Below are 26,033 nucleotides of genomic sequence, written 5' to 3' on the forward strand. Positions count from 1 at the left end.
TGATAGTTAGAGGGTTGGGAATGGTCACCCTTCCTTGGGACTGGCTGAATGAGAGCAAACTTCAAGCAAAAAGGAAAGGTACTAGTTGATAGACAGAGGCAAAAAAGTTTACCTAGGCAGGGTGTATGCACAGAAGTACAGTTCTTGGGGACAACAGGAGGGACTCCATCAGGCCCATATGCCTTGTTAGTACTGAGGCCTGTGATTGTGGAAAATACATCAGCTGAAGAAATTTTAATGTCAGCCATGGGGAAGTCTGAGGGGGGGGGGGAAGTGATGGATGAACAGCACCGGAATCATCTAAGATGGAATTGGAGGAGAAAGTCTTAGCAAAGAGATCTGCTTTATCAGTAGAATAAAACAGCTACAGAACAGAGTAGAAAAGGGGAGGGAAGGATGATGAGGTAAAGTTGTTTGAAAGGATTTTTGGCAAGGTGCCAGAAGGAGCTGGAAAAATTCGAGTTAAAGAGTTGAGAGCACTTAGTACAGATGAAATTACTTTTAGCAGAGCGAAGAATAGACTTAGCATGATTCCGGGCAGAAACATAAAAAAGATGATTCAGAGGTGGGTTGGCTCTGGTGCCTTTTATAGACCCTCTCCTTGTTACGGACAGCATTGGAACAAGCGTGATTAAACCAAGGCTTTCTTGCATTAGTCAAAGGATATGAGTAGGGATTGTATGGTTCCATACCCAAGAGAATAACCTCTGTAATGCGCATTGCACACTCAGATGGCTCCCAGCCATGGAAGCAATAATCATTCCAGGGAAAATCATAGAAGTATTGCCTGAGGGCCTCCCAGTCTGCAGCTCCAAAGTGCCACAGTCGACATTTCTTTGGAGGGTCCACAGGCCATACCGAAGCTATAGGACAGGTTAAGGTAATAAGGTTGTGATCGGAGGAGTCCAACGGAGAGGAAAGATTAACAGTGTAAGCAGAAGGATTAGTTATAAGGAAGAGGTCAAGTATGTTGGAGCTCTCTCCAAGGTGGTCAGGAATACGGGTAGGGTGCTGTACAATCCGCTCTAGGTCATTAAGGATAGAAAAGATGCAGGCTTGTTCACCTGGTGGATCAGTGAAAGGAGAGGAGAGTTCAAAGGTGGTGGTGAATACTGAAATCTCCTAAAATGGAGATTTCAGAGAAAGGAGAAATGGATAGAATGTGTTCCATCATAGAAGTAAGATAGTAAAGAATTTTTCATAGTCGGTAGAATTAGGGGATAAGTAAACAGCGCAGATATATTTAGTCAGAGAATGACAGGAAATCCGAAGCCAAAGTGTAGAGAATTCAGAAAAATTGAGTTCAGGAAAACAAAAGGAAGATAAGTCGTTGTGTATATATACACAACAGCCATCTTTGGCTTTGAAATGAGTATAGAGAAAATAAGAGGATACAGAAAAGAGTTTGCTGTCAGTTGCCTCAGACAGCTGAGTCTTAGTTAGGAAAAGAAGGTGAGGTTTAGAGAAGGAGAGGTGGTGTTCAACAGAGCGAAAGTTAGAGGATAGGTCGTGACTGTTGCAGAAATGAAGAATAAGTGAGTCAGACAGTGGTTCCAGGCAGCTCGAGTTGTTACCGGGAGAGAGGCAGATTGTTGGGGCATCTATGGTCCCCCCCCTTCCCCCTTAGGACTACGAGGCCATGTATATAGATGCCATGATTTGTTTGAATTTTGGAAAAGGAAGTGTAGTGTGTACTGTGCATGTAGTTTTTGTTGATAGTTAGAGAAACTTGTATTGGAGAGCGTGCTTGCCTGCTCTCTGTGTTACTGAAACACTGAAAAAGTTCAGCAAAGAGAGATGGTCAGGAACTAGTCCCAAGGGCTGCTGAAATGGGAGCTCCAGCTCTCCCTGTCATCAGCTTTCCATCCACATTGGGAGTACTGCCCTGCTCGGCTGATGGTACAGTCTTGTGCATGGACAACTGGTACACTAGCCCCCTTCTTGCTCGGTACCTCCAGCTTCATGACACCAGAGTCTGTGGCACAGTCAGGAAAAACCATCGCCATATGGTCAAGGTTGGGAGGAAACATGACAAGAACAAAGTGGTCTTCTTCAAGGCGAATAACATCCTCGCCACTGTATGGAACCACAACATTGAAGTTTACTTCCTGTCAATGGTACACCACCCCCTCATGCACCACACACACTCCGTGGATTACCGCAGCAAGAGGAGGCACCACTTTTGGAAACCGGAGTCTGTATTGAACTACAATGTCAACATGAGGCAAGTGGACCAGTCTGACTCCATTATTTCCAGTGTGGAGTGCGCTAGGATCACCATGAAGTTGTGCAAAAAGCTCTTCTTCCACTTGCTCGACATCATGGTCCTCAATGCACACTACCTCCATGCCTTGACAACGGAAACCTCTGAGACTATCGAGGGCTTTGTGAGGGAGCTGTCTCATAAAATTATTGGCTGGCAAGCACAGAACAGGCCCCACCACTGCACCCACTCCGCCACTGTCCCCCAGACTCCCCTACACCTCACAGGATGCCACTTCCTCAGCAGCATCCCTCCTCAACCGAACCGTCCTAGACCCCAGTGCCGCTGCCAAGTATGCAAGCATACCAGCCAGTCAGAGGAAAGACATGAGGTTCGAGTGTGGAATGCAACGTAGAGTTGTGCCTTAAGCCATGTTTCAGGGAATATCACACCTTGGTACATTACTGATACTGTGTGTGCTTGTGATAATATGACGCTTACAATAAAAGTAAGGCCTGTACATATGTGATAATATGACGCTCAATATAATAGTAAGGCCTGTAAATATGTGATAACAGTTATATAAAGTGGAAACGGGTGTAATGTTAGTGGAAAAGTATTATATAATTTGAAAAAGAGAAAGTAAATTGATTCAACAGTCATGGCGAGTTCACTCACTAAGTAAATATGCACTAATATTACGCTAAATATAATCGTAAGGCCTGTAAATATATTATAACAGCTATGTAAAGTGGAAATTGGCATAATATTAGTGGAAAAGTATTATGTAAGTTGAAAAAATGAAATGTGTGTTGAAACAACAGTCACTGTGAGTCATGTGTGACCGATTTTGTTGATTCCGCTATGCTCGCTCAATGGAACAATAGTTATTTCGCCTATATTTTTGTGTGAAAACCAATATATTCTTCTACTATATGTTATTTTGTACCAAATTAATAAATATCTACCTATTCTTAGCGATTTCTGATACTTACCCCAACTACAGAAAACGGGACAGATGCTGAACGCCTCCAGAGAACAGGTACCAGGTGGGCAGAGGATCACCTGTTTAGACCACATCTAGGCTCAGGTGAGCACTTTCTCTGTGATCTGCCATTGTTTCGCACCAAAAGCGGAGGTCTGAGTCCCCCCCCCAAATCAAAATCTGTTGGGATTGGTGGGGGGAAGAGTCAGTGGTGAAAAATCTGCTGGGACGGGACAGGTTAATGCAAGTGATGGCAGACAACACATCAGTTGAAGAAATTTTAATGCCAGCCATGAGGAATAAAGAGGAAGGAAGTGATGGAGGAACAGCACCAGAATCGTCTAAGGTGGAACTGGAGGAAAGAATCAGAACAGAGTTCTCCTTTTTCTGTAGAAAAAAACAACTACAAAGTCATCAACGTGAAAAAGACGAAGGGAGGATGATCAAGTGAGGTTGTTAGAATGGTTTTGGCAAGAACCAGAAAGACAGGAAGAATCTGAGTTAGTACCACTGAAATTAGTTTTAGCATTGCGAAGGACATATAGCACGACTCCAGCCACAAACATCAAAGAAATGAGATTCAGTGATAGGTTGGCTCTGCAACCTTTTGAAAACCCTCTCATTGGAGTGGACAGCATTAGAACAGACGTAATTTAACATATTATTTTTTCATTAGTCACTGGATAAGAGAAAGGAATGAATGCTTCCATGCCCGAGAGAACAACCTCCATAATGCATGAGGCACACTCAGATGGCTGTCGGCGATGGAAGCAATAATTGTTCCAGAGAAAGTAAAAGAAGTACTGCTTTCGGGCCTCCCAGTCAGCAGTTCCAATGTGCCAAAGTTGCTGCTTCTTGGGAGGGGCCACAGACTTTACTGAAGTAATAGGACAGGTAAATGTAATCATAGGAGCCCAATGGAGAGAAAAGATTAACAGCATAAGCGGAAGGATTAGTTATCAGGGATCGGTCAAGTATGTTGGAACTCTCTCCAAGACGGTCAGGGATACTAGTGGCTGGGCGTTGTCTAAGCTGCTGTAGGTCATTAAGGATAGAAAAGATGTAGGCTTGTTCACCAGGTGAATCAGTGAAAGGAGTGGAGAGCCAAAAATGGTGGTGAACAATGAAATCACCTAGAACGGAGATTTCAGAGAAAGAAGAAATTGATAGGATGTTCCCTCTTAGAAATAAGATAGTTAGAGAATTTTTCATCATCTGTAAATCAGTGGATATGTAAACAGCACAGATATATTAAGTCAGAGAATGACAGGATAGCCGAAGCCAGAGAGCAGAGAATCAAAAGACCGAAGTGCAGGAACATGGGAGCAAGATATGTTGTTGTGTACACATACACAACAGCCACTTTTTGCTTTCAAGGGAGTATACAGAAAGTAGGAGGATACAGAGAAAAGTGTGCTTTAAGTCGCCTGAGACAGCAGAGTCTCAGTATGAAGAAGATGGTAAAGATTTGAGGAAGAGAGGTGGTGTTCAGGAGAGAGAAAATTAAAAGGAAAGGCTGCAAATGTGCAGAAATAAATGAAAAATATCACAACAAATCCAATTTCTATTAATAACAGCCTACACTAAATTACCGTAACACATGCATTTGTGCTGCAAGTTCACTTGCACTGTAACCTGAGAAGGATTTCTTCCTCATTTCTGGCACTTGTATTGCGATTTCATTAACCATATCTTGAGATAATTTCCTTACAACCGTAGTTTTCCTTATATTCTAAATTATGTGGTAAAATCACTTACCCGGATAATTTCTTAGTCACTACAGGAAGTGTACAAAATAATTACAAGTTTACTGTCACAACATATCTAGTTTGCACGTATATTGCACTGTATTACCGTAACATATATTTGCATTTTTACTTAAAGTTCATTTCCACTGTAAAGAGAATGTTTTCTTAAACCCATACCTATGTTTATATTATAAACTATATTATAAGTTTCGATGAAGTAAGATCACTATATACACTAGTCATACTTTCCCACACACTAGTGACTATTACCTCACCCCAGGGTGGTTGGTGACGAAGTCTCATTTAACTCACTGCACTGGTAGTGTGTTTTCTTGTGAACCTGCTGCCGAGGCCGACAGTTCAGGCAGACATGGCACTGCCTGCACAATTTTAACCCGCAGGTGCCCAGGTTCACCATGCAGTGACACGAGAGGTAGTCAGCCTGGGTGATTGTCAGCCATTACAGCAGTACTGTGCCTCCTTGGTGAAGCAGTAATGCTATCAGCCTGTCTGAACAGCATAAACGCATTGAGAACAGTGATGTCAAAAGGGTGTAGGAATATCTTCTTGTACCACCTACATCACTTCCCTCTTGTCATGCCAACGGATGACCTACATCTAACCACATTTCTTGCTGAGTAAAGCCCCATTCACGGTTTTGGCTAGAAAAACAGGGTAGTTCTTCCTACTGGGCTTAACAGTGCTGCTGGATCCTTTCCCATGTACAAGGAAAAACTGTTGGTGTGGTTGATGTGTTGAAGTAATCGCTTGAGGCATCCATATCTGATGCTGAAAATATTATGGACAGCCAAAGTATTCGCCCTCGGATGCGTATCACCCATCACTAAAAAAGTAGATCAGTAATCCTTTCCAATCGGAGACAGATCGTCACAAGTTTGCCAACATCTACTAATTTCAAGTCACATATCCCGGGATACTGCCTGTAAGGCTTGAAAACAATTTACCCGCTTGATTTTGAGATATTTTGGTAAAAGGCAAGACTACACATACAGAAACATAGACACATTAACAGATGCTAGCGATTACATTATCACCTCGCTAGGTGGGCAGTACAAAAAATGACAAAAAAAAAAAAAAGGGTTTCAGAAATTCGCCCTCAGCATTTCATTCCCTCTTTGCATTGCTATCTTCAAAAACTTGATTATTATTCCTCTGGCAATCGGAGGCACATCACTTCAGCTTTGCCAAATGTAAGCAGTTCAAGCCACACATTGCATAATACTGACCATTAAGTTTAGATACAATTTGCCTACTAAATTTTAAGATAGTTTGGTCACACACACACACACACACACACACACACACACACACACACACACCATGCAGTACTAAATTGCAAGTTCAGGATAGCATATGACATAGTTAACAGCAATGAAAGTTACAAAAAGAGCCTAAACTATAAAAACGGAAATTATCATGACCTAAATAGGTATTTCTTAGAAGTTGATTGGGAAAACGAGCTTAGAGGACAAGATTTAAATGCTATATATAAAAAAATTCTGTGAATTTTATGAAATAGGAGTCCAGAAGTACATCCCACAGCACAAAGAAGCAGATAAGAAAATACAGAAATGGTTCAATACAGAATGTAAAAAATCAAAAGAAAGAAGAGATTTGTTGTGGAATAGATACAGGAGACAATAGTGAAAGGGCATATAATAATTACAAACAGCAAGAAACGATTATACAAGAATAAGGAGGGAAGCTCAAAAACAGTTTCAGGAGGATATCATAAATAAAAGTAGTGATCAACCGAAGCTATTTTACAGCTACATCAGAAGCAAAACCAAAGTAAAAGATATAATACAATCCATGACGGACGAGGGAATCACCTATACACAAGAGAAAGATATTTGTGAAGCACTAAATAAGAATTTCCAATCAGTTTTTACAGAAGAAAAAAAATTTGAGAGGGACTATGTGGAACATGCATGCCCACACATACTACCAGATATACAAATATCAGAAAAAGTAATACAGGAGGAGTTAAGTAAATTAGACAGAGGAAAAGCAAATGGTCCTGATGAAATTTCATGTTGGGTGCTACGAGAATGTGCAAAGGAATTAAGTAAACCATTATTTTTTATTTTCAAGAAATCCTTGAGTCAAGGTAAACTACCTGATATTTGGAAGAAAGCAAATATTGTCCCCTTATTCAAGAAAGAGAATAGACAAGATCCACTCAACTACCGACCAGTATCACTGACCAGTGTTGTAAGCAGGGTATTAGAAAAGCTTATGAGAAAAGCTTGGGTAAATCATCTAGAAGAACACAATATGATAACAGAAAGATAGTTTGGTTTCACAAAAGGAAAATCATATGTTACTAATCTGTTGAGCTACTATGACAGAGTAACAGACACAATACAGGAAAGAGAAGGATGGGTGGACAGTATCTATTTAGATTTCAAGATAGCATTTGACACAGTACCACACCAAAGACTCTTATGGAAACTGTACCATCAAGGAGGAATTCGAGGCAAACTGTTTTGTTGGATGCAAGATTTTCTCATGAAAAGAGAAATGAGAACAGTACTAAGGGGGAACTACTCATCATGGAAAGAAGTGACTAGTGGAGTACCACAGGGCTCAGTGCTGGCACCAATCATGTTTTTAGTGTATATAAATGATATAGACAGTAACACTGGAAATGAAAGCTATGTAAATATGTCTGAAGATGATGCAAAAATACAAAGGAGAATTACTAACACAGACTCTTGTAAAGAGCTACAAGAAGAATTAAATAAACTTCATGAATGGCATAATACATGGCAAATGAAATTCAATGTGGACAAGTGTCATTTAATCAAGTTTGGTAAAAGTGGAAAAAGACCTGATTGGGATTATACGTTGGGAAATAAAACCCTACAAACATCAGAAAGAGAGAAGGACGGAGGTGTGATTATCAATAACAGACTATCTCCGGCTGACCACATCAGTGAGAAGGTACGGAACATGTATACACTGGTTGCAAATATGAGAATAGCATTCACATACATTAATGAAGACATGTTAAGAAGGATAATAACATCATTCATCAGACCAACCCTGGAGTATGCATCAGTAGTATGGAGTCCTCATCTCAAAAAACACATAGACAAGATTGAAAAGTTCAAAGGGCCGCTACAAAATGGATACCAAGCTTAAGGGATCTAAGCTACAAAGACTAAATAAACTGAATCTACCAACACTACAGGAGAGAAGGAAAAGAGGTGACATGATAATACTATATAAATGCATATCAGGGAAGGAGAAAATATACATAAATGATTACTTAACATATGGGGAAGCATCAGCAAGAGGACACTGCAAAAAACTGCATAAGAAGAGAGGTGATAAAGACGTAAGGAAATTCAGTTTCCCAAACAGAGCAATTGATCAATGGAATGCACTACCGAATGAAATAGTGTGTGCCAAAACAATTCACAAATGTAGGGATATGTACGATAAATATGGTTTAAGACAGGGGACAGTACGAGCTTGACTCATTCCTGTAAAGATACAATTAGGTAGGAACAATTAGGTAACAACACACACACACACACACACACACACACACACACACACCGCTCGCTGGTGCAGTGGTAACGCTCTCGCTTGCCAACTGGTGGACGAGAGTTCGCGCCTCGCTCAGGTTGCGAAAAAGTTTCACTGACGAAGTGGGTGGTTACTGTCCCCCTTGAGCAGGAGGACGGGTGTGTGCGTGTGTGAAGGTCACAACTTTGCCTTTAGATCGGACTATATGAGCTCTCAGCTCCCTTCCGGAAGGGTAAAAGCTGACGATCACGACCATCAAGTGATCCTGACCGACCCGGTGAATTACACACAGTTGCAGGCAGTTATATTATTGTTACGTCCTCACCCCATACTGCCGCAGGCTCCAACAGCAGTAGTACAGTACAGGAAGGACGTTGCCTAGCGAGTTGTTCTTCCTATGGTCAGCATTAAGGTGTACAGTAGGCCTACACAAGATCAGCTGAGGCGAAAATAAACACTGGCTCCTTAAAGTTCACTGTCTTTATTTTCCAAATAATTCCATTTAATGTTTTCCAACTTCTCTGTTCTCACAAGGACTGGAGCTATACACACTTTACCAACTGTCATTACACTTAATGCTTGACAACACTTCACAGTTAGTACACTTAATGCTTGCCAACACTTCACTTATTACAAGTCCTGATGATATACAAACTTCAATAAACACTTCACTGTTTTCACAAGTACCGAAAATAATCTTCACTGACAGTAATTACACTCAATGCCTACCAGCAACTCTTCTGAAACTTCACTAACAGCACTACACCAAAACCGACTGCACTTCACTCAAACTGACCTGAAACCCGACTGAACTTCACTCAAACTGAACTGAAAACTGACTGAATTCGTTCTAGTCTCTTATCCATCCTTATGTAAACTTGCACTGTTCTAGAAAGACCTACTTCTCAAACATTCTCGGACGTGCTGGTCTTGCATCAGCTCCTAGCAACAACAGTTACCAACTAGGAGACATCAAAACGTGTTGGTTTTCCTACATTACATAACACTCTAAGTAATTTACCATACAAACTTAAATTACTTAATTTAACAAGCAATTACTTAAATAAAACATTATAAAGGAAAGAGCAGAAAAATTAATGCATAAAATACAAAATAACTACGGCAACAAACAGAAGGCTAACTGGCAACTCTGACTCGTGCCGATACAGGAACTACTGTACACGAAACGCCGAGAAACTTCTCGAGTGCCCAGTTGGCAAATCTCACTTCTTAACATTATCATCTGGCTAGGTGGGCAATAACTATAAAGTCCAGCATACATCCAGTCCTTCAGTCACAAACAAACAGTGTGGTGCATAAGTAATGACATTTGGACGATGTGTATTGGAAAATGCAAGTCATCCATAGAACAATACATGTAACGCATCCGCCACTTCTTTCTGGAAAGGCAAAAACAAAAAAAATGGTGGATGATCCTTTTAGCATGGTCATATTCCCACACCCTGTCACTGGGTATGGGTCGCTGGTTGGGGGAAAAGTGCAGGAACTGTAGTTTGGCAAGGTACACTGTAATGTACCATGTACTTCCCAAAGACAGGTGTGGCTGTGAAGTCGCACATGATCCAACAGTCCTGTATGGCATGCATTTTTATTTGTGCCATCATTGTGGTCAGAACTGGTGACACGTATAATTCACTGACTTCAACAGGACAGCATTCCTTCAGGTTGGCTGTGGTCACAGGAAAGGTCAAGCGAGTGTAGGGAGATTATCTGGTGATAACTGATCTTGTGCCCATGGTATTCCATCACAGACAATGAAAAATTGCCATGAAAAATCCGTTACTGAGTAAATTGGCTGTCCCCAGAAAATCTGCCCAAATACCTACCCGAGGATCATGAAAAGCAGCCACCGCAGGCTGAAACACTTTCCTTTCCTCTCACACAAAACTTTTAATAGTACCCACGCTTGGCTTTTTGGAAATGGAACAGTGGGCATGTACACCACGTACACCTCGGCCAAAGACATGCATATATCTCTTATTTTTTGGAAGTCCGTATTCCTTTTCGTAATTTAAGTCTATTGTCAATTGTGTCGAGTCCCCATTGCCTTACGAGAGTAGGAAGATTGACTTTCTTTATTAGTTTTGCATAGGACGCCCTATTATGCTCTTGTGTGTTATTTAAATATCTGCAACAACGACGTATTGTACAGTATACATACTCATTGACGAGATGTTGGCACCTTCATAACCATAACATCTCATAAATTTTAATGATGAGCAAAACTAAATAATTTTAAATGAATTTTGGAAAGAATTTTCGTTGTGAAAGATTTTATGAAGGCTATATTTCACCCCTATATTTTAAACAATTTCCAAAGTTGAATAAAATCATCTGTCGGTTGTAATATCCTCGCCCTCCCCTCCCACAAAAATAACTAAATAATATAAAACGCTGTAATATTTAGATGGCTCATATACACTTACACTTTTGAGCATCAGTAACTGCCAAGCCTCTAATTTTCCCCGCGAGTACAAGGAAATCGTAGCCAGAGTTCCACGCAAAATAAAAGCCCGCTGTCCAGTGTTGCGCTGGTAGTACAAAGCAGTGTTGGACTGATGAGAGAACAATTCACAATGATAATAATACTTGTGCAGTCTAGATTTTCACTTTTTTCCTTCATTTTAACTTGTCCCAGATTATTTCCTTTTGCCTCTTATTTCACACAGCAAAGTGAATGAATGATAATTTTGTGGCTATACATCTTTTCTATGACATTTTTCTTGACTAGCAACATATTATAGTGTTGATATCTAGTTACATTTTAGCATTCAAGATGGAGAAATGATAATATTAGGCCAACTTAAAGTGAACAGAGTAAAATAACTTTTTTTTTTTTTTTCCTGAAGAAACCCTGGCTACGACTTTGTATCGGCGAGAGAAAAGCAATGGAGTGTATGAAGAACCAGTGACTCACAAGTCTTCCATGAGACGCAATAAACTGGATAAGATTAACTAGAAAACATCCAAGGCATCGGGAAGGCAGACACACGTGATGAACAGACTATCAGTGGAATTAACTTTACATATTTTTTTTATTAGTTCTCTCTTGCTCCCGCCAGAAAATTTTACTCAGGAGGTTCAGACTGAGGGGTTAGTCATAGCTTTCCTTAGTAAAGGGGTTTAATTATAGCGTCTGTTAGACACAACTTGCACTACAAGAGGTCTTCCAAAGACAATATTAAACTGTCCATGCATTAGCTACAATAAATGATGAATCACACCCTTGTAGTGTGTAATGAATAAAGATAATTCGTTCTGTCTTAAAACTATAAACGTATTGTGCAGGTACAGCATGTTGGTTCACTTGCCGTACAGTCCTGACGGTGCCCGGGTGAAGCAAGTGGCCTCCTGGACCCCCACCACAGGTCTACGCTATCTCACACCTCTCACCCTTTTCCCGGAGAAATACACCAAGTAATGTGCACAGATTATTGGACATTTCAGAACTGGAGTAGCTCATGAGCTATGTCAAAATTACTGGATATCAAAACTGAAGAAATATAAATAATGTATCCAAATTACTGACGAGTGTAGACTGGGCTATACTCATTTTATTTCTAATTTGGCCTAAATTGTCATCTCTCCATTTTGGATGCTAAGACTTAACAAGAGATTAACACTAAAGTATGGTGCAAGTCATGAACAAGTGTTATGGAAATTAAAATAAGGTCATAGCATGGTATTTTTCCGCTACAAAGGTATGTGGAATATGCTGCGAAAGGCTGAAAATTTAGGACAACTTAGTGTAAAAAAAGCATAACCTGAAGGCAGCAGTAAACAAGTTATAGACAATGTAATGAAAAAGAATATCGAGCCTGTAAATAATAAATAAAAATTAGTAATCAACTAATTAATTACAAAATTATTTCAAAGAGTACCTTTACTGCATTCAGTAATATGCAATTGCTTTTATTCGTATAGGATTATCACAGAATGAATATAAAGTCACTTCCACCGTAATGTTGCACTAAAGTTTCCTTATATTTAGAATATTACATTATTTTTGGCAGTTTCCATGGCGCGACGATAAACGTGACGGTGTTACCATATGAACCCTACTGGCAAGAGTCCATAGAGGGCAACACCACCAGCTACTCAGGCACTGACTACAAGCAGCTGGTGTCTGTTGGCCAGGCTCTGAATTTTACTTTCCGTATCCTTCCATCACGCAGTTATATTGAAGTGAGCATTACATACTTGTATTCGTTCAAACTTTTGCTGCTACTGTTTGTTCCTGAATTAAAGTAATTAACTTGATTATTACATCCAAATATATTTTATCAGCATTGTTTTGCAATATTAAGTAGCCCATTTAATTTCTTTTGTGATATGTTAGTGATTCATTATAATGCGACATCTACGGAAACTACGTTTTTTTTTTTTTTTTCCACAAAATTCATATTCAGAAAGTGTTCACTGCATGGATTAGGATTTGTTTTCATTTTCATGGCTGCCACAGCCAGAGCGAGAGACCTTATTTCCTCTTTTAGGGTGTTATTCAAACTCCATTCAGCTCCAGCCTATCAGTGCCCTATAAAATTATCGTAGATGAAGTGAGTATCTTACTGAAACGACACATTACCCTCTTCGCTGCCCTCAGTGTTGATCGATGTCTATCAATAAAACGCACAAACTGCCACTGGCATCGTTCTCGTCAGTGCCACCTAAAACTGCATGATAAACCCCAGGGATATCTGTCCTATTTGGTGTCTTTTATGATCCCCCAGTATGTAGACTGATAATTTCTATCACTGTACATCAATTTTTGTGAAAATGACCATTTTTCTTGCCATGATAATGCACCGATATGTTTTTGACTCTCTGTCTGTCTGTCTGTCTGTCTGTCTCTCTCTCTCTCTCTCTCTCTCTCTCTCTCTCTCTCTCTCTCTCTCTCTCGATACAAATCTCAGTATTTAGAGGATGTTATTAAATATCTTTTCAAAGAGTTTGGTACTGAAAGCAATAATTTATACTCATTTTGACTAATTATTCCCTAACCGGTAAAATTTGAAATCAAAAGGAAAACTTCCTTAGCATGTTCATTTCCCTGGGCAGTTTGCTGCCTTAGTCTGAGAGATATTTCAGACCCTGTAAGGAGTTCTGCTCTCTCTCTCTCTCTCTCTCTCTCTGGGTGTGGGTGTGCGTGTGTTAAGCAAAGAGGAGGTTAAAGAACAACTTCCCGCATCTCCCCTCATCTTTGTGACTTCCTACCTCTCGAACTTCACTGCAGCGCTGCATCTCTCCTTATTTTACTGACATTTCAAAGACCATTACTTTTCTAAATTGAATGCCTCTCTCCCTCCCTAATTACGGAAACCATATAGCATCCGCCAAACAGTGAACTCTAGTCCCCTTTCCTGCCCAGCTCGTTCTTGTAAGAGTTACCGGGTATTCTCAGTTCATGTACAGTATACAACTGATTATCTTAGAAACTGTCTTCATCATTCTGTACTTCCCTCTGCGTATTACCTGAAAACATTTAAACTCTATGTCCAGTCCAGACATCTTGAAATAAACGTGATTTTTTTTTTCTATATAGTTTTTCCTAGTAAGGACAATACGTTCTTATGCATAGAGCCTTTGGCTCGTACATAATTCTGAATTAAAATGATCAGTTTCTTTTAAATTATGAAGGACATATTGACGGTAAGCTTTAAGGAATGCTTCGGTACATCATTACTTTTAGTTCGAAACGTTTCTTTTAATGGGTGTAATAAAATGGCGAGAAAAAATATATATCAATTGGGGCTTTCATGATTTTTTTTTAATGATTTATTTACTTGCAGGTGACAGATCAGGTGGAGATTCGTAAGTCATTCATGGCAGCGCAAATATGTGGTGTTATTCCACAACGACTAGAGAGGTAAGTTTCTGAGCTAAGGTTAACCTTTGCACTGCAGTGCTCACTGTTACTGTCGATAATCTGGTTTAACTGCGGATAGTTTTATGCTGCAAAGAAAAGCTGTACGTTGTCAAAAGATAGAACTAGCATATCTGTTTTGAAATTGCCTCATATCTTCAATCACAGACAACGTAAGTGATGAGGAAAGCAATTTATTCTTCCATTTTTGTTTACTTATTTAAGTGGAGTAACTACATAATGAACCTGTCAGTCCACAAATGTCAAGAGCATTCTTCTGACTTGCTACAGATGCGAAACTGCATTGTGTACATATTACCTCCTTTTGTTTGTTCACAATATTGACACTTCTTTTGGTTTACATATGTTACTAAGCAACATTAGCAAGCCTAAGAAAGTCCATCCCATAGTGAAAGGGTTAGAAACGGGCTCAGTTAACTGCCGAGAGAGAGAGAGAAAAAAAAAGCGTCAGCAGCAGCATGTTATATTGTGGCAGTGCCTCCAAGAATGACTATATATTCATCTACGATAAAAATATATTATCTGCGCCCAATTCTTGGTTGTTTTCATCATCTCAGCATAGAAAGCAGGACGGAGGAGGATAAGTGGACAGGAAGATGATGATGGACTTGTAAATAATAGATTATTGTAGTTTGACTGTTGGATGGTAAAGGAAATGCTCCGGATAGATCCACGGAGCTGTGGGGAGAGGATGAAGCTCCAAAAAAAAAAAAAATCTAATATTCTGACACTGTTTCCAGACGGGACATCACTTTAAGCTGCAATATTCTTCTGCTACTGCTGCTACTACTACTACTACTATACTTTTATTATATATATATATATATATATATATATATATATATATATATATATATATATATATATATATATATATATATATATATGCAAAATAACTACAGGAGAAATGAAAAGAACCACAGTGAGTACTTTCGTATAGTACATCTTCAGACAGTGAGACAGAAACGTAAAGAATAGAGGTCTTTTATTGCTTCCATGGCCGGGAGCCATCTGAGAGTGCCTTGCGCATTACAGAGATTATTCTCTCGGGTAAGGAAGCATACATTCCTTTCTCGTATCCTTTGTTTAATGCAAGAAAGCCTTGGTTTAATCACGCTTGTTCTAATGCTGTCCGCAACAAGGAGAGGGCCTACAGAAGGTACCGGAGCCAACCCATCCCCGAATCATATCATCTATACGTTTCTGCCCGGAATCGTGCTAAGTCTGTTCTTCACTCCGCTAAAAATAATTTCATCCATACTAAATGCTCTCAACTCTCCAACTCAAATCCTTCCAGCTCCTTCTGGCGCCTTGCCAAAAACCTTTCTATCAACTTTATCTCATCATACTTCCCTCCTCTTTTCTACTCTGATGGTTCTGTAGGTATTTCTTCTACGGATAAAGCAGATCTCTTCGCACAGACTTTCTCCTCCAATTCCACCTTAGACGATTCCGGTGCTGTTCCTCCATCACTTCCCCCCTCTGACTTCCTAATGGCTGACATTAAAATTTTTTCAGCTGATGTATTTTCTGCCATCACTGGCCTCAATACTAACAAGGCATATGGGCCTGATGGAGTCCCTCCTGTTGTTCTCAAGATCTGTGCTTCTGTGCTTACACCCTGCCTAGGTAAACTCTTTCGCCTTTGTCTGTCAACTTGTACCTTTCCTTCTTGCTAGAAGTTTGCTCACATTCAGCCAGACCCAAAGAATTGTGACCACTCCTAACTCTCCAACTATCGTCCAATTGCTTTAACGTCCTGTATTTCAAAAGTTTTCGAGTCAGTTTTCAATAGAAAAATGTTAGGGCATCTTTCCTATCACAACCTTCTTTCTCATCGTCAGTACGGGTTCCGTTAGGGACACTCCACTGTCGATCTTCTCACCTACTTTTCAGACTCCTGGTCATCCTCCTTTCGGGATTTTGGCGAAAGCTTTGCCATTGCACTTGACAGCTCAAAGGCTTTCGATCGAGTCTGGCATAAATCTTTAATTTCCAAACTGCCCTTTTCTGGTTTCTATCCTTCTATCTGTGCCTTTATCGCTAGCTTCCTTCCTGGTCGTTCTATAGCCGCTGTTATAGACGGCCATCGTTCTTCTAGATCTATCAACAGTGGTGTTCCTCAGGGCTCTGTCCTATCACCAACTCCCTTTTATTCATCAATGACCTTCTAAGCTGAACATCTAACTTTACCCACTCATACGCTGATGACTCCACCCTTCACCTTTCCATTCTGTTCCCGCAACGCCCATCTCAGCAGTTACTATAACAAACAAGGGATGAGGCTATGGCACACCTTTTTGTCTGACTTGGCTCGTATCTCTGACTGGGGTAAAAATAATCTGGTTGTTTTTAATGCATATAAGACTCAGTTCTTACACCTATCAACCCGACAAAATCTTTCACAGGTATACCCACTAATGTTTAATAGTATTCAGCTTAATCCTGCATCATCGTTGAACATTATTGGGGTTTCATTTTCTCGGGACTTATCTTGGAAAGATCATATTACATCTCTTGTAAAATCTGCTTCCAAGTGATTAGGTGTACTAAGCCGACTCCGTTCTTTCTTTACCCCTGCACAATTGTTGACTCTATACAGGGGTTTTATCCGCCCCTGTGTGGAGTACAACTCTCATGTGTGGGGAGGCTCCCCACATACAGCTCTTCTCAATAGGGTGGAGTCAAAGGCTTTTTGTCTCATTAACTCTCCTCCTCTTACTGACTTCCTTCAACCTCTGTCTCTTCGCCACACTATTTCATCTTTATCTCTTTTCTTTCGCTACTTTAATGGTCACTGCTCCTCTGAACTGTCTGCATGCATTCCTCCACCTCTACGGCGGGCACGTAGCACCCGTCTAGCAGCAAACTCTCATCCCTTTTCTGTCCAACTTTCTAATGCAAGTGTTAACCGCTACTCTCAGTCCTTCATTTATGCAACATGTCAGCTCTGGAACTGTCTCCCTCTGTCTGTATTTCCTGCTGCCTATGATCTCCAGTCTTTCAAACGTATTGTGTCCAGGCATCTCGAAATGATCGGATCTTGAATTTGGCTCTCTATTGTATTTTGTTTTTTCTCTGAGGGAACTGTTATTGCATGCTCATGGCCTTTGGTTCCTTCTTCCTCACAAAAAAAATAAAAAACGCAGCAGGTAGTGACATGCAGAACAAAGGATGACCTGAATTTTTACCTGCGGCTTAACTTATGTTCACCTACAGCAGGGAGTGGAACACAAAAAAGGATGACCTGAATATAAAAATGGATGATGCACAGAACAATAGGTACCTTTCTGTCTCACTCTGTCTGAAGATGTAATATACGAAAGTACTCACTGTCGCTCCTTCCATTTCTCCTGTGGTTATTTTGCATACATATCTTCACGGTGAAGTGAATTCTCTGCATATATATATATATATATATATATATATATATCTATATATATATATATATATATATATATATTATTATTATTGTTATTATTAATATTGACTATTGTCAGACGCCTTAATCCCGTAAGGGGTGGCTACAAACAGATCGCCTCCATGTCGCCAAGTTCCCCGCCATTTTATTGCCCTGGTCCCAGCTTACAACCCCATATCTCATTTTCTTCACTCCATTCCTCCTTCTCATTCTTGGCCTCCCCCTCCCTCTTCCCACCTCCACTTCACTCACATACACTCTCCTCGTTAGGCTCTCACTCTCCATCCTCTCTACGTGTCCAAACCACCTCAGTGTGTTTCTCCAAACGCTTACTGTCAGATCCACATCCACACTACAATGCTCTTTCACTTCCTCATTTGTCAGTCTGTCACTACATGTGACTCCACATACCCCTCTCAAATACCTAATTTCCACTGCTCTCACTCTTGACTTCTGTCCCTTCAACAAGGTCCAAGCTTCACTTCCATACCTTAGTGTTGGTATCACAATACTGTCATGTAGTGGCTTTTTTATTTCCATGCTCACTTCCCTGTTTCTTATCACTGCTTTCAAGGAACCAGCAACCTTTCTTCCCCGTTGCGCCCTTTCAAGCACTTCACCCTCTAAACTTCCATCCTTACTCATCACACGACCTAAGTACTTAAATGCACTCACATTTTCCATTTTCTCCTCATCCAGCCTTACTGCACATTCACTGACTTCACTTCTTCCGAAGACCATAACTTTACTCTTCCTTACATTCACCTTTAGATTCCGTTTCTTACACACTCTCCCAAACTCATCCACCAAGCCTTGCAGCTCCCCTTCTTGTTCACTTAACAACACAATATCATCTGCAAACAGCAGTACAGGTAGTTTCCAAACACTGCCCTCTCTTACTAGGGCCGCTCCAACATCCACTGCCCTACTGTACACATAAAATGATCCACAGGTACATGTGGCAAGTGATGAGAAGGGTGGATGATGAACTGAATGAACGAAGTGCAATAACTAATTATGTGTGTGTGGATGAAAGGATGAGAAGGTGTGTAATGGATGCAAGAATATATAGAGGTTGCGGGTGTGGACTTTCGGACCACCACTTCTTGGTGGTGGTCAGAATTTAAGTCCAAATAAAATGGAAAAATAGAAGGGAAGGACAAGAGGAAGTAGTTCTTACAAGGAGAGTAGAAAAGTTACAAGAGGATGGAAAAAAGGCAGAATATAAGAGGGAACTGGAGGAGCGATTGGGTAAATAAAGATTGGAGCAGATGGGGGACGTGGAAGGTGTGTGCAAGATATTCACAGAAGAAATCTGTGCAGCATGTGAGGTGGTGTGTGGGGTTGAAGAGAAGACGAAAGGGGGTGCAGGGAACAACATGGTTGACTGAAATGGTGAGAGAGGCTGTGGCACAAAAGAAGAAAGCATATAGTGAGGGGATGAGAGACAGGGGCGTGGAAGAAGTTGAGAGAGGGAAGATAGAGTTATATGTAGAGAGGAAGAGAGAGATGAAAAGATTAGTAAGAAGAGAGTGGATGAGGAATTTCGATGAAACTTGAGTGTAATATGGAGGGAATGTGAGAATATGTTCTGGAAAGAGGTAAAGAAAATTAGACAGGGTGCAAAAGAAATTAGCTGGGGAGTGAAAGATAAAAATGGTAGATTACTAGTGGAGAAGGGAGAAAAAGTGAGCAGAAGGAGAGAACACTTTAAGGGATTGTTGAACACAAAGAAAGAAAATAATGCTAGTGTAAGTGACTGGGTAATAGCGGGGAGAAGGAGGGATGTGAGAAGAGAGGAAGAAATCAGTAGGATGGAAGTTGTGGGAGCAGTGAAGTTAAAATGGGGAAAACCCCAGCAATTGATGGAGTGTGTGGTGAAATGTTGAAGCATGGGGGAGAGATAGCAATAGAATATACGTGGATGATGTGCAGATTGGCATGGGAGGAAGATAGAATCCCGAAGGATTGGAAGTCAGGTACAGTATAATTATTCCATTGTTCAAGGAAAAGGGGAAAAAGAAGTGTGTAGTAATCATAGGTGCATGTCTTCTGTTTGTAATAGGAAAAGTATATGGTAGGATACTTATTGACAGAGTTAGGGAAATAACAGAGGAATTAGTTGGAGAAGAACAGAGAGGTTTTAGGAAGGGAAGAGGTTATGTAGATGAGATATTCATTCTTAGATCTTTAGTGGAAAACTTATTAGAGGATTGAAAGAAGTTGTATGCGGCCTTCATGGATTTGGAGAAACCATATGACAGGGTGGATAGACATAGATTTTGGAAAGTATTAAGAATATATGGAATAGGTGGAAAGTTGTTGAATGCCGTGAAGAGTATGTATGAGGGTGCTAAGGCTTCAGTGCCAATGAATAGTGAAATGAGTGAATTTTTATTATTTGAAGGTTGGATTGAAAGAGGGATGTGTCATGTCTCCATGGTTGTGCAATCTGTATATAGATGGGGTTATCATTATTATTATTATTATTAGTAGTAGTAGTAGTAGTATTATTAATATTCGGGAACTACTTCTTTCCTATGGTTAAATGGAACAAATAGCTGTAATAGCTACAAACGTTCCCTCTTTAATTCTAACAATGTTTCCAGGTTTGATTTGACTTTCGTCTTTGAACAAACTTCTGCTCATTTTGCCATGGTCACGCCGGTCACAACGCCCAGCTGGCTGAGCTTCTACTACCCTTTGAGTGGGCAAATGTGGATCGGTGTTTTGGCTTGTACGCTGACTGTCTGCATCACACTTGTCAAAGTAAACATACAAGTTGTCAGGCACTGGTACATTTAGTATTAGTAATAACAAGTAGCAGAAATCAGTTCCATATTTTATCATCATCATCATCATCATCATCATCATCATTAGTAGTAGTAGTAGTATTGGTATTATTGTTAGGCTAATATTATTAAGGTTAGCATAAAAGTGAAAAAGTTATTACATGACAGTAACGGAATACCAACTCTAATGTGTGAAGGTGAAGCTTGGACCTTGTTGGAGGGACACAAGTCAAGAGTGAGAGCAGTGGAAATGAGTTATTTGAGAGAAGCATGTGGAGTCACATGGAGAGACAGACTGACAAACGAGGAAGTGAAGGAGCGTTGTGGTGTGGATGTGGATATGGTGGGAAACGTTAAGAGAAACACAATGAGGTGGTTTGGCCATGCGGGGAGGATGAAGAGTGAGAGACTGACGAGGAGAGTGTATATGACTGAGGTGGAGGGGGGGGAAGAGGGAGAGGGAGGCCAAGAAGTAGGAGGAGTAGACTGTAGCACCAGTCGAGAAGGGGAGTACTCCCAAGGTGGATGGAAAACTGATGACAGGGAGAGCTTGAGCTCCCGTTTCAAGAGCCCTCAGGACTACAGTAGTTCCTGACCATTCCCCTTTGCTGAACTTTTTCAGTGTTCCAGTAACACAGAGAGCAGGCCAGCATGCTCTCCAATACAAGCTTCTCATCATCACTAAACTACATGCGCAGTACAGACTACACATCCTTTTCAAAATTGAATAAAAAAAAAAGCCACAAAACAATAATGCTTCGGAGTCCCCAGGGGGAGGGGGGCCACAAATGCCCCTACCATCCGACCCTCTCCCGGTAACGAGAGGGGCCTGGATCCACTGACTCCTTTCTGCAACATTCGTGGCCTTTCCTCTAACTTTCTGTCTGTTGAACACCACCTCTCCTCCTCTAAACCTCACCTTCTCTTTCTTACTAAGACTGCTGTCTGAGGCAACTGACAGCAAACCCTTCTCTGTATTCTCCTACTTTCTCTATACTCATTTCAAAGCCAAAGGTGGATGTTGCGTATATGTACACGACGACCTATCTTGCTCACGTGTTCCTGAACTTGATTCTTCTGAATTCTCTAATCTTTGGCTTCGGCTCTCCTGTCATTCTCTGACTAAATATATCTGCGCCGTTTACTTATCTCCTAATTCTACTGACTATAAAAAATTCTTCGACTATCTTACTTCTGTGATGGAACACATTCTACCCATATCTCCTTTCTCTGAAATCTCCATTCTAGGAGATTTCAATGTTCACCACCACCTTTGGCTCTCCTCTCCTTTCACTGATCCACCTGGTGAACAAGCCTTCATCTTTTCTATCCTTAATGACCTAGAGTAGCTTGTACAGCACCCTACCCGTATCCCCAACTGCCTTGGAGAGAGCTCCAAAATACTTGACCTCTCCCTTACAACTAATCCCTCTGCTTACACTGTTAATATTTTCTCTCCATTGGGCTCCTCCTATCATAACCTTGATATTTTAACTTGTCCTATTGCTCCAGTATAGCCTGTGGACCCTCCAAAGAAACATCGTCTGCGGCACTTTGCAGTTGCGGATTGGGAGGCCCTCAGGCAGTACTTCTTTGATTTTCCCTGGAATGATTATTGCTTCCTTGGCTGGGAGCCATCTGAGTGTGCCTTGCGCGTTACGGAGGATATTCTCTCGGGCATGGAAGCATACATTCCTTTCTCATATCCTCTGACTAATGCAAGAAAGCCTTGGTTTAATCACGCTTGATCTAATGCTGTCGGCAATAAGGAGAGGGCCTACAAAAGGTACCAGAGCAAACCCACCACCGAATCACATATTTTTTATGTTTCTGCCCGGAATCGTGCCAAGTCTGTTCTTCGCTCTGGTAAAAATAATTTCATCCGTTCTAAAAGCTCTCAACTCTCCAGCTCGAATTCTTCCCGCTCCTTCTGGCACCTTGCCAAAAATCTTTCTAACAACTTTACTTCTTCATCCTTCCCTCCTCTTTTCTACTCTGATGGCTCTGTAGCTGTTTCTTCTACTGATAAAGCAGATCTCTTCACTCAGACTTTCATCTCCAATTCCACCTTAGACAATTCTGGTTCTGTTCCTCCCTCACTTCCCCCCTCTGACTTCCTCATGGCTGACATTAAAATTTCTTCAGCTGGTGTATTTTCTGCCATCACTGGCCTCAATACTAACAAAGCATATGGGCCTGATGGGGTCCCTCCTGTTGTCCTCAAGAACAGTGCTTCTGTGCTTGCACCCTGCCTAGGTAAACTCTTTTGCCTTTGTCTTTCTACTTGTACCTTTCCTTCTTGCTGGAAGTTTGCTCTCATTCAGCCGGTCCCAAAGAAGGATGACCGTTCCCAACCCTCTAACTATCGTCCAATTACTTTAACCCGCGGCGTCCCGTCGACGTACTTCCACGTCCTCACGTTATGTCACTGCCAATCCCGTTGACGTAATTCAACGTCCTGCAATTGCAAGGTTCATAATTTCCACAATTTTCAACATTCGCGCGAGATTTTCGATTCGCCCACGTATCCAAGCCTCCCCTACCTGCCGCCAGGCGGGCAGAGTCCCAGACCCCGCATGACCCGCGCTCGCCCTTGTCTCGGTCACTCACCTGTTAGCAGTGACCCAGGTCAGACATGGCACGGAACGGTCTCTCAGACAACGAAATTGCATCCGCCCTGGAAGCCTTCACTGGAGATAGTGATTCTCCACTTGACGATGATGTGGTGGATCGTGATTATGTCCAGCCAGAGGAAGAAATAACAAGCAGTGATGAAGAGGTCCCTTCGCCCCGGAAAAAGCAGTATGTGACATACCGTAAGGCAAGGGAAGGCCAGCCTGCTCCCCAACCACGTGCACGGCTATCTCTCCATCCCGAATCTGATGAGGACGAGGATGAGGATGATGAGGATGACGGCGGCTTAGAACGTGATATCGCCTCGTGGTTGGGAAAAAAAAAAATATCACCCCGAGGATCAGAAGGTGGGGCGAGAAGACATATCAGGTATGGTGAAAGTCTTTTGTCTGGGGAAGTGGAAAGTGGTGTGGTGGGAGTGCTGGGTGAAAGGGAAAGTGGTGTGGTGGCAGCGCGGGGTGAAAGGGAAAGTGGTGTGGCGGGAGTGCGGGGTGAAGGGGAAAGTGGTGTGAGGGAGGCAGCACGAGCAAGTGGTGCACGTAGGCCTAGGGGAGAGGAGGTGGAGCCACTCCCCAGCACGTCTTTCGCCCGACAATATTCCCAAACTTCCTCCCCACAACCCCAGGATGTGGGGAAAGGAAGGAAAGGGAAGTGAAAGGGTAAAGGAAAAGGGAGGGGGAAGAGAAGTGCGAGTCATGAGAGGCGCCACTCTCCACCTCCCCAACCTCCCCCACCACCCTCACCTCCCCACCCTGATGAAGGGGACGATGGGGACGTGGCTGGAGACGGTGGTGTCTCATGGAACTGGGAAGATGGGAGTAATTTTACTCCCATCATTCACCCTTTCACTGAGAAGTGGCGGTCTGGTTGCACGGCTCTAGGTGTGCATGCAGGTTCGTCTAGGGTGGATTTTTTCCACTTGTTCTTTGGGGAGGCGTTTGCGGGGCGCATAGTGGAACAGACTAATATATTTTCACGAACACAGCGCTGTGAAAGTGAACGTTTGGGAACCACGAGCAGGCATTCCCAACAATATGACTATCCCGTTACAATTTCAGAGATGTTCTTATTTTTTGCCCTGGTTCTCTTGATGGGTGTGGTAATGAAAAACCAAATTCCTGCCTACTGGACAACTGACCCAATGATCCTCACACCTTTCTTTGGAAAGGTGATGAGTCATAACAGATTTCAGTATATTCTCGGCCGCCTCCACTTTTTTGATGCAGAAGATCCAGCCAATGCAAATAACACAGATAAAATGAGGAGAATTAGGCTGGTATTTGATCATTTACGGGAAATGTTCCGCTCCTCATTTTATCCTTACAGAGACCTCGTCATAGACGAGAGTCTTGTGTTGTGGAGAGGCAATATTTCCTTTAGGCAGTAAATACCCAGCAAGAGACACCGTTTCGGGTTCAAGGTCTTTGTTATGTGTGACTGTAAGACTGGTTATGTGCAAGACATAGTCTTGTACACGGGTGCACAGACAGATATAACAGAAGATCTTAGTATAGGACTTTCTGGGGCCGTGGTGAAGACAATGATAGAGGAGTACCTTCATCGTGGTCATGTGTTGTACCTGGACAACTGGTACACTAGCCCTCTTCTCGCTAGGTTCCTCCACCAACACGACACCGGAGCCTGTGGTACAGTCAAGAGAAACCATCGCCATATGGTCAAGATAGGGAGGAAACTTGACAAGAACGAAGTGGTTTCCTTCCAGGCCAATAACATCCTTGCCACCCTGTGGAACCACAACAGGGAAGTTTGCCTCCTATCAACTGTTCCAGCCCCCTGATGCACCGCACAGACTCTGTGGATCACCGTAGCGAGAGGAGGTGCAACGTCTGGAAACCCGAGTCTGTACTGGACTATAATCTGAACATGAGGCAAGTGGATCAGTCAGACTCGATGATTTCCAGTGTTGACTGTGCCAGGACCACGATGAAGTGGTACAAGAAACTCTTTTTCCACTTGCTCGACATCACGGTCCTGAACGCCCACTACCTGCACGCCATGACCACCAGAGTATCCGAGACCTTTGAGGGGTTTGTGAGGGAGCTGGCACGTGAATTAATCGCCAAGCATGCCCAGGACAGACCCACACACCGCACCCGCACCCCCATGGCTGCCCAGACTCCCCTACGCCTCGCAGGACGCCACTATCCTAGCACAATCCCTTCCGACCCAAACCGTCGTAAACCCCAGCGCCGCTGCCATGTATGTAGGCACTCGACAGTCAGACCATCCACTCAGAGAAAAGACACAAGGTACGAGTGTGTCGAGTGCAATGTTGCGTTGTGCCTTCAGCCTTGTTTCAAAGGGTACCATAATTTCCTGCATTACTGAAACTGTGTGGGATGGTGATATGACGCTCATTATAATGGTAAGGCCAGTCAGTAGGTGCTAAGTCATATATAAAGTTGAAACGGGTGTAATGTTTTCAGGAAAGTAATATATAAGTTGAGAATTAGTGTAAGTTGAAAGAAGTGATATCAAAACTACACCCACTGTGTAAATCTGCGAAAATATGACGCTCAGGATAACACTCTGGTCAGTAAATATGTGATAGCAAGAATATAAAGTGGAAACGGGTGTAATGTTAGCATGAATAAAACGTATAAGTTGAAAAATAGTGTAAGTTGTAATAATTGATGTCACGAGTACACCCACTGTGTAAATCTGCGAAAATATTACGCTCAGTAGAACATTCTGGTCAGTAAGTATGTGATAGGAATTATATAAAGTGGAAAAGGTTGTAATGTTAGTAGTAAGGTAATTTATAAG

The 26,033-nt window shown here is 41.8% G+C and overlaps 1 protein-coding gene across 1 annotated transcript in view; it reads left to right on the forward strand.

The window, feature by feature from the left end:
- Positions 1 to 26,033, forward strand: part of LOC145397054 (ionotropic receptor 93a-like) — a 125,268-nt gene that overhangs the window by 82,767 nt on the left and 16,468 nt on the right. The window contains exons 4-7 of the mRNA XM_080270268.1: positions 11,804 to 11,932; positions 12,529 to 12,700; positions 14,305 to 14,381; positions 20,430 to 20,589. Coding sequence (XP_080126394.1) covers positions 11,804 to 11,932; positions 12,529 to 12,700; positions 14,305 to 14,381; positions 20,430 to 20,589 — 538 coding nt within the window. The remainder of the gene's footprint in view (positions 1 to 11,803; positions 11,933 to 12,528; positions 12,701 to 14,304; positions 14,382 to 20,429; positions 20,590 to 26,033) is intronic.

Source organism: Coenobita brevimanus, chromosome 40, assembly GCF_032717465.1.
Source record: "Coenobita brevimanus isolate Jiangsu-jjx chromosome 40, ASM3271746v2, whole genome shotgun sequence".
In the NCBI taxonomy this organism is placed as follows: domain Eukaryota; kingdom Metazoa; phylum Arthropoda; class Malacostraca; order Decapoda; family Coenobitidae; genus Coenobita; species Coenobita brevimanus.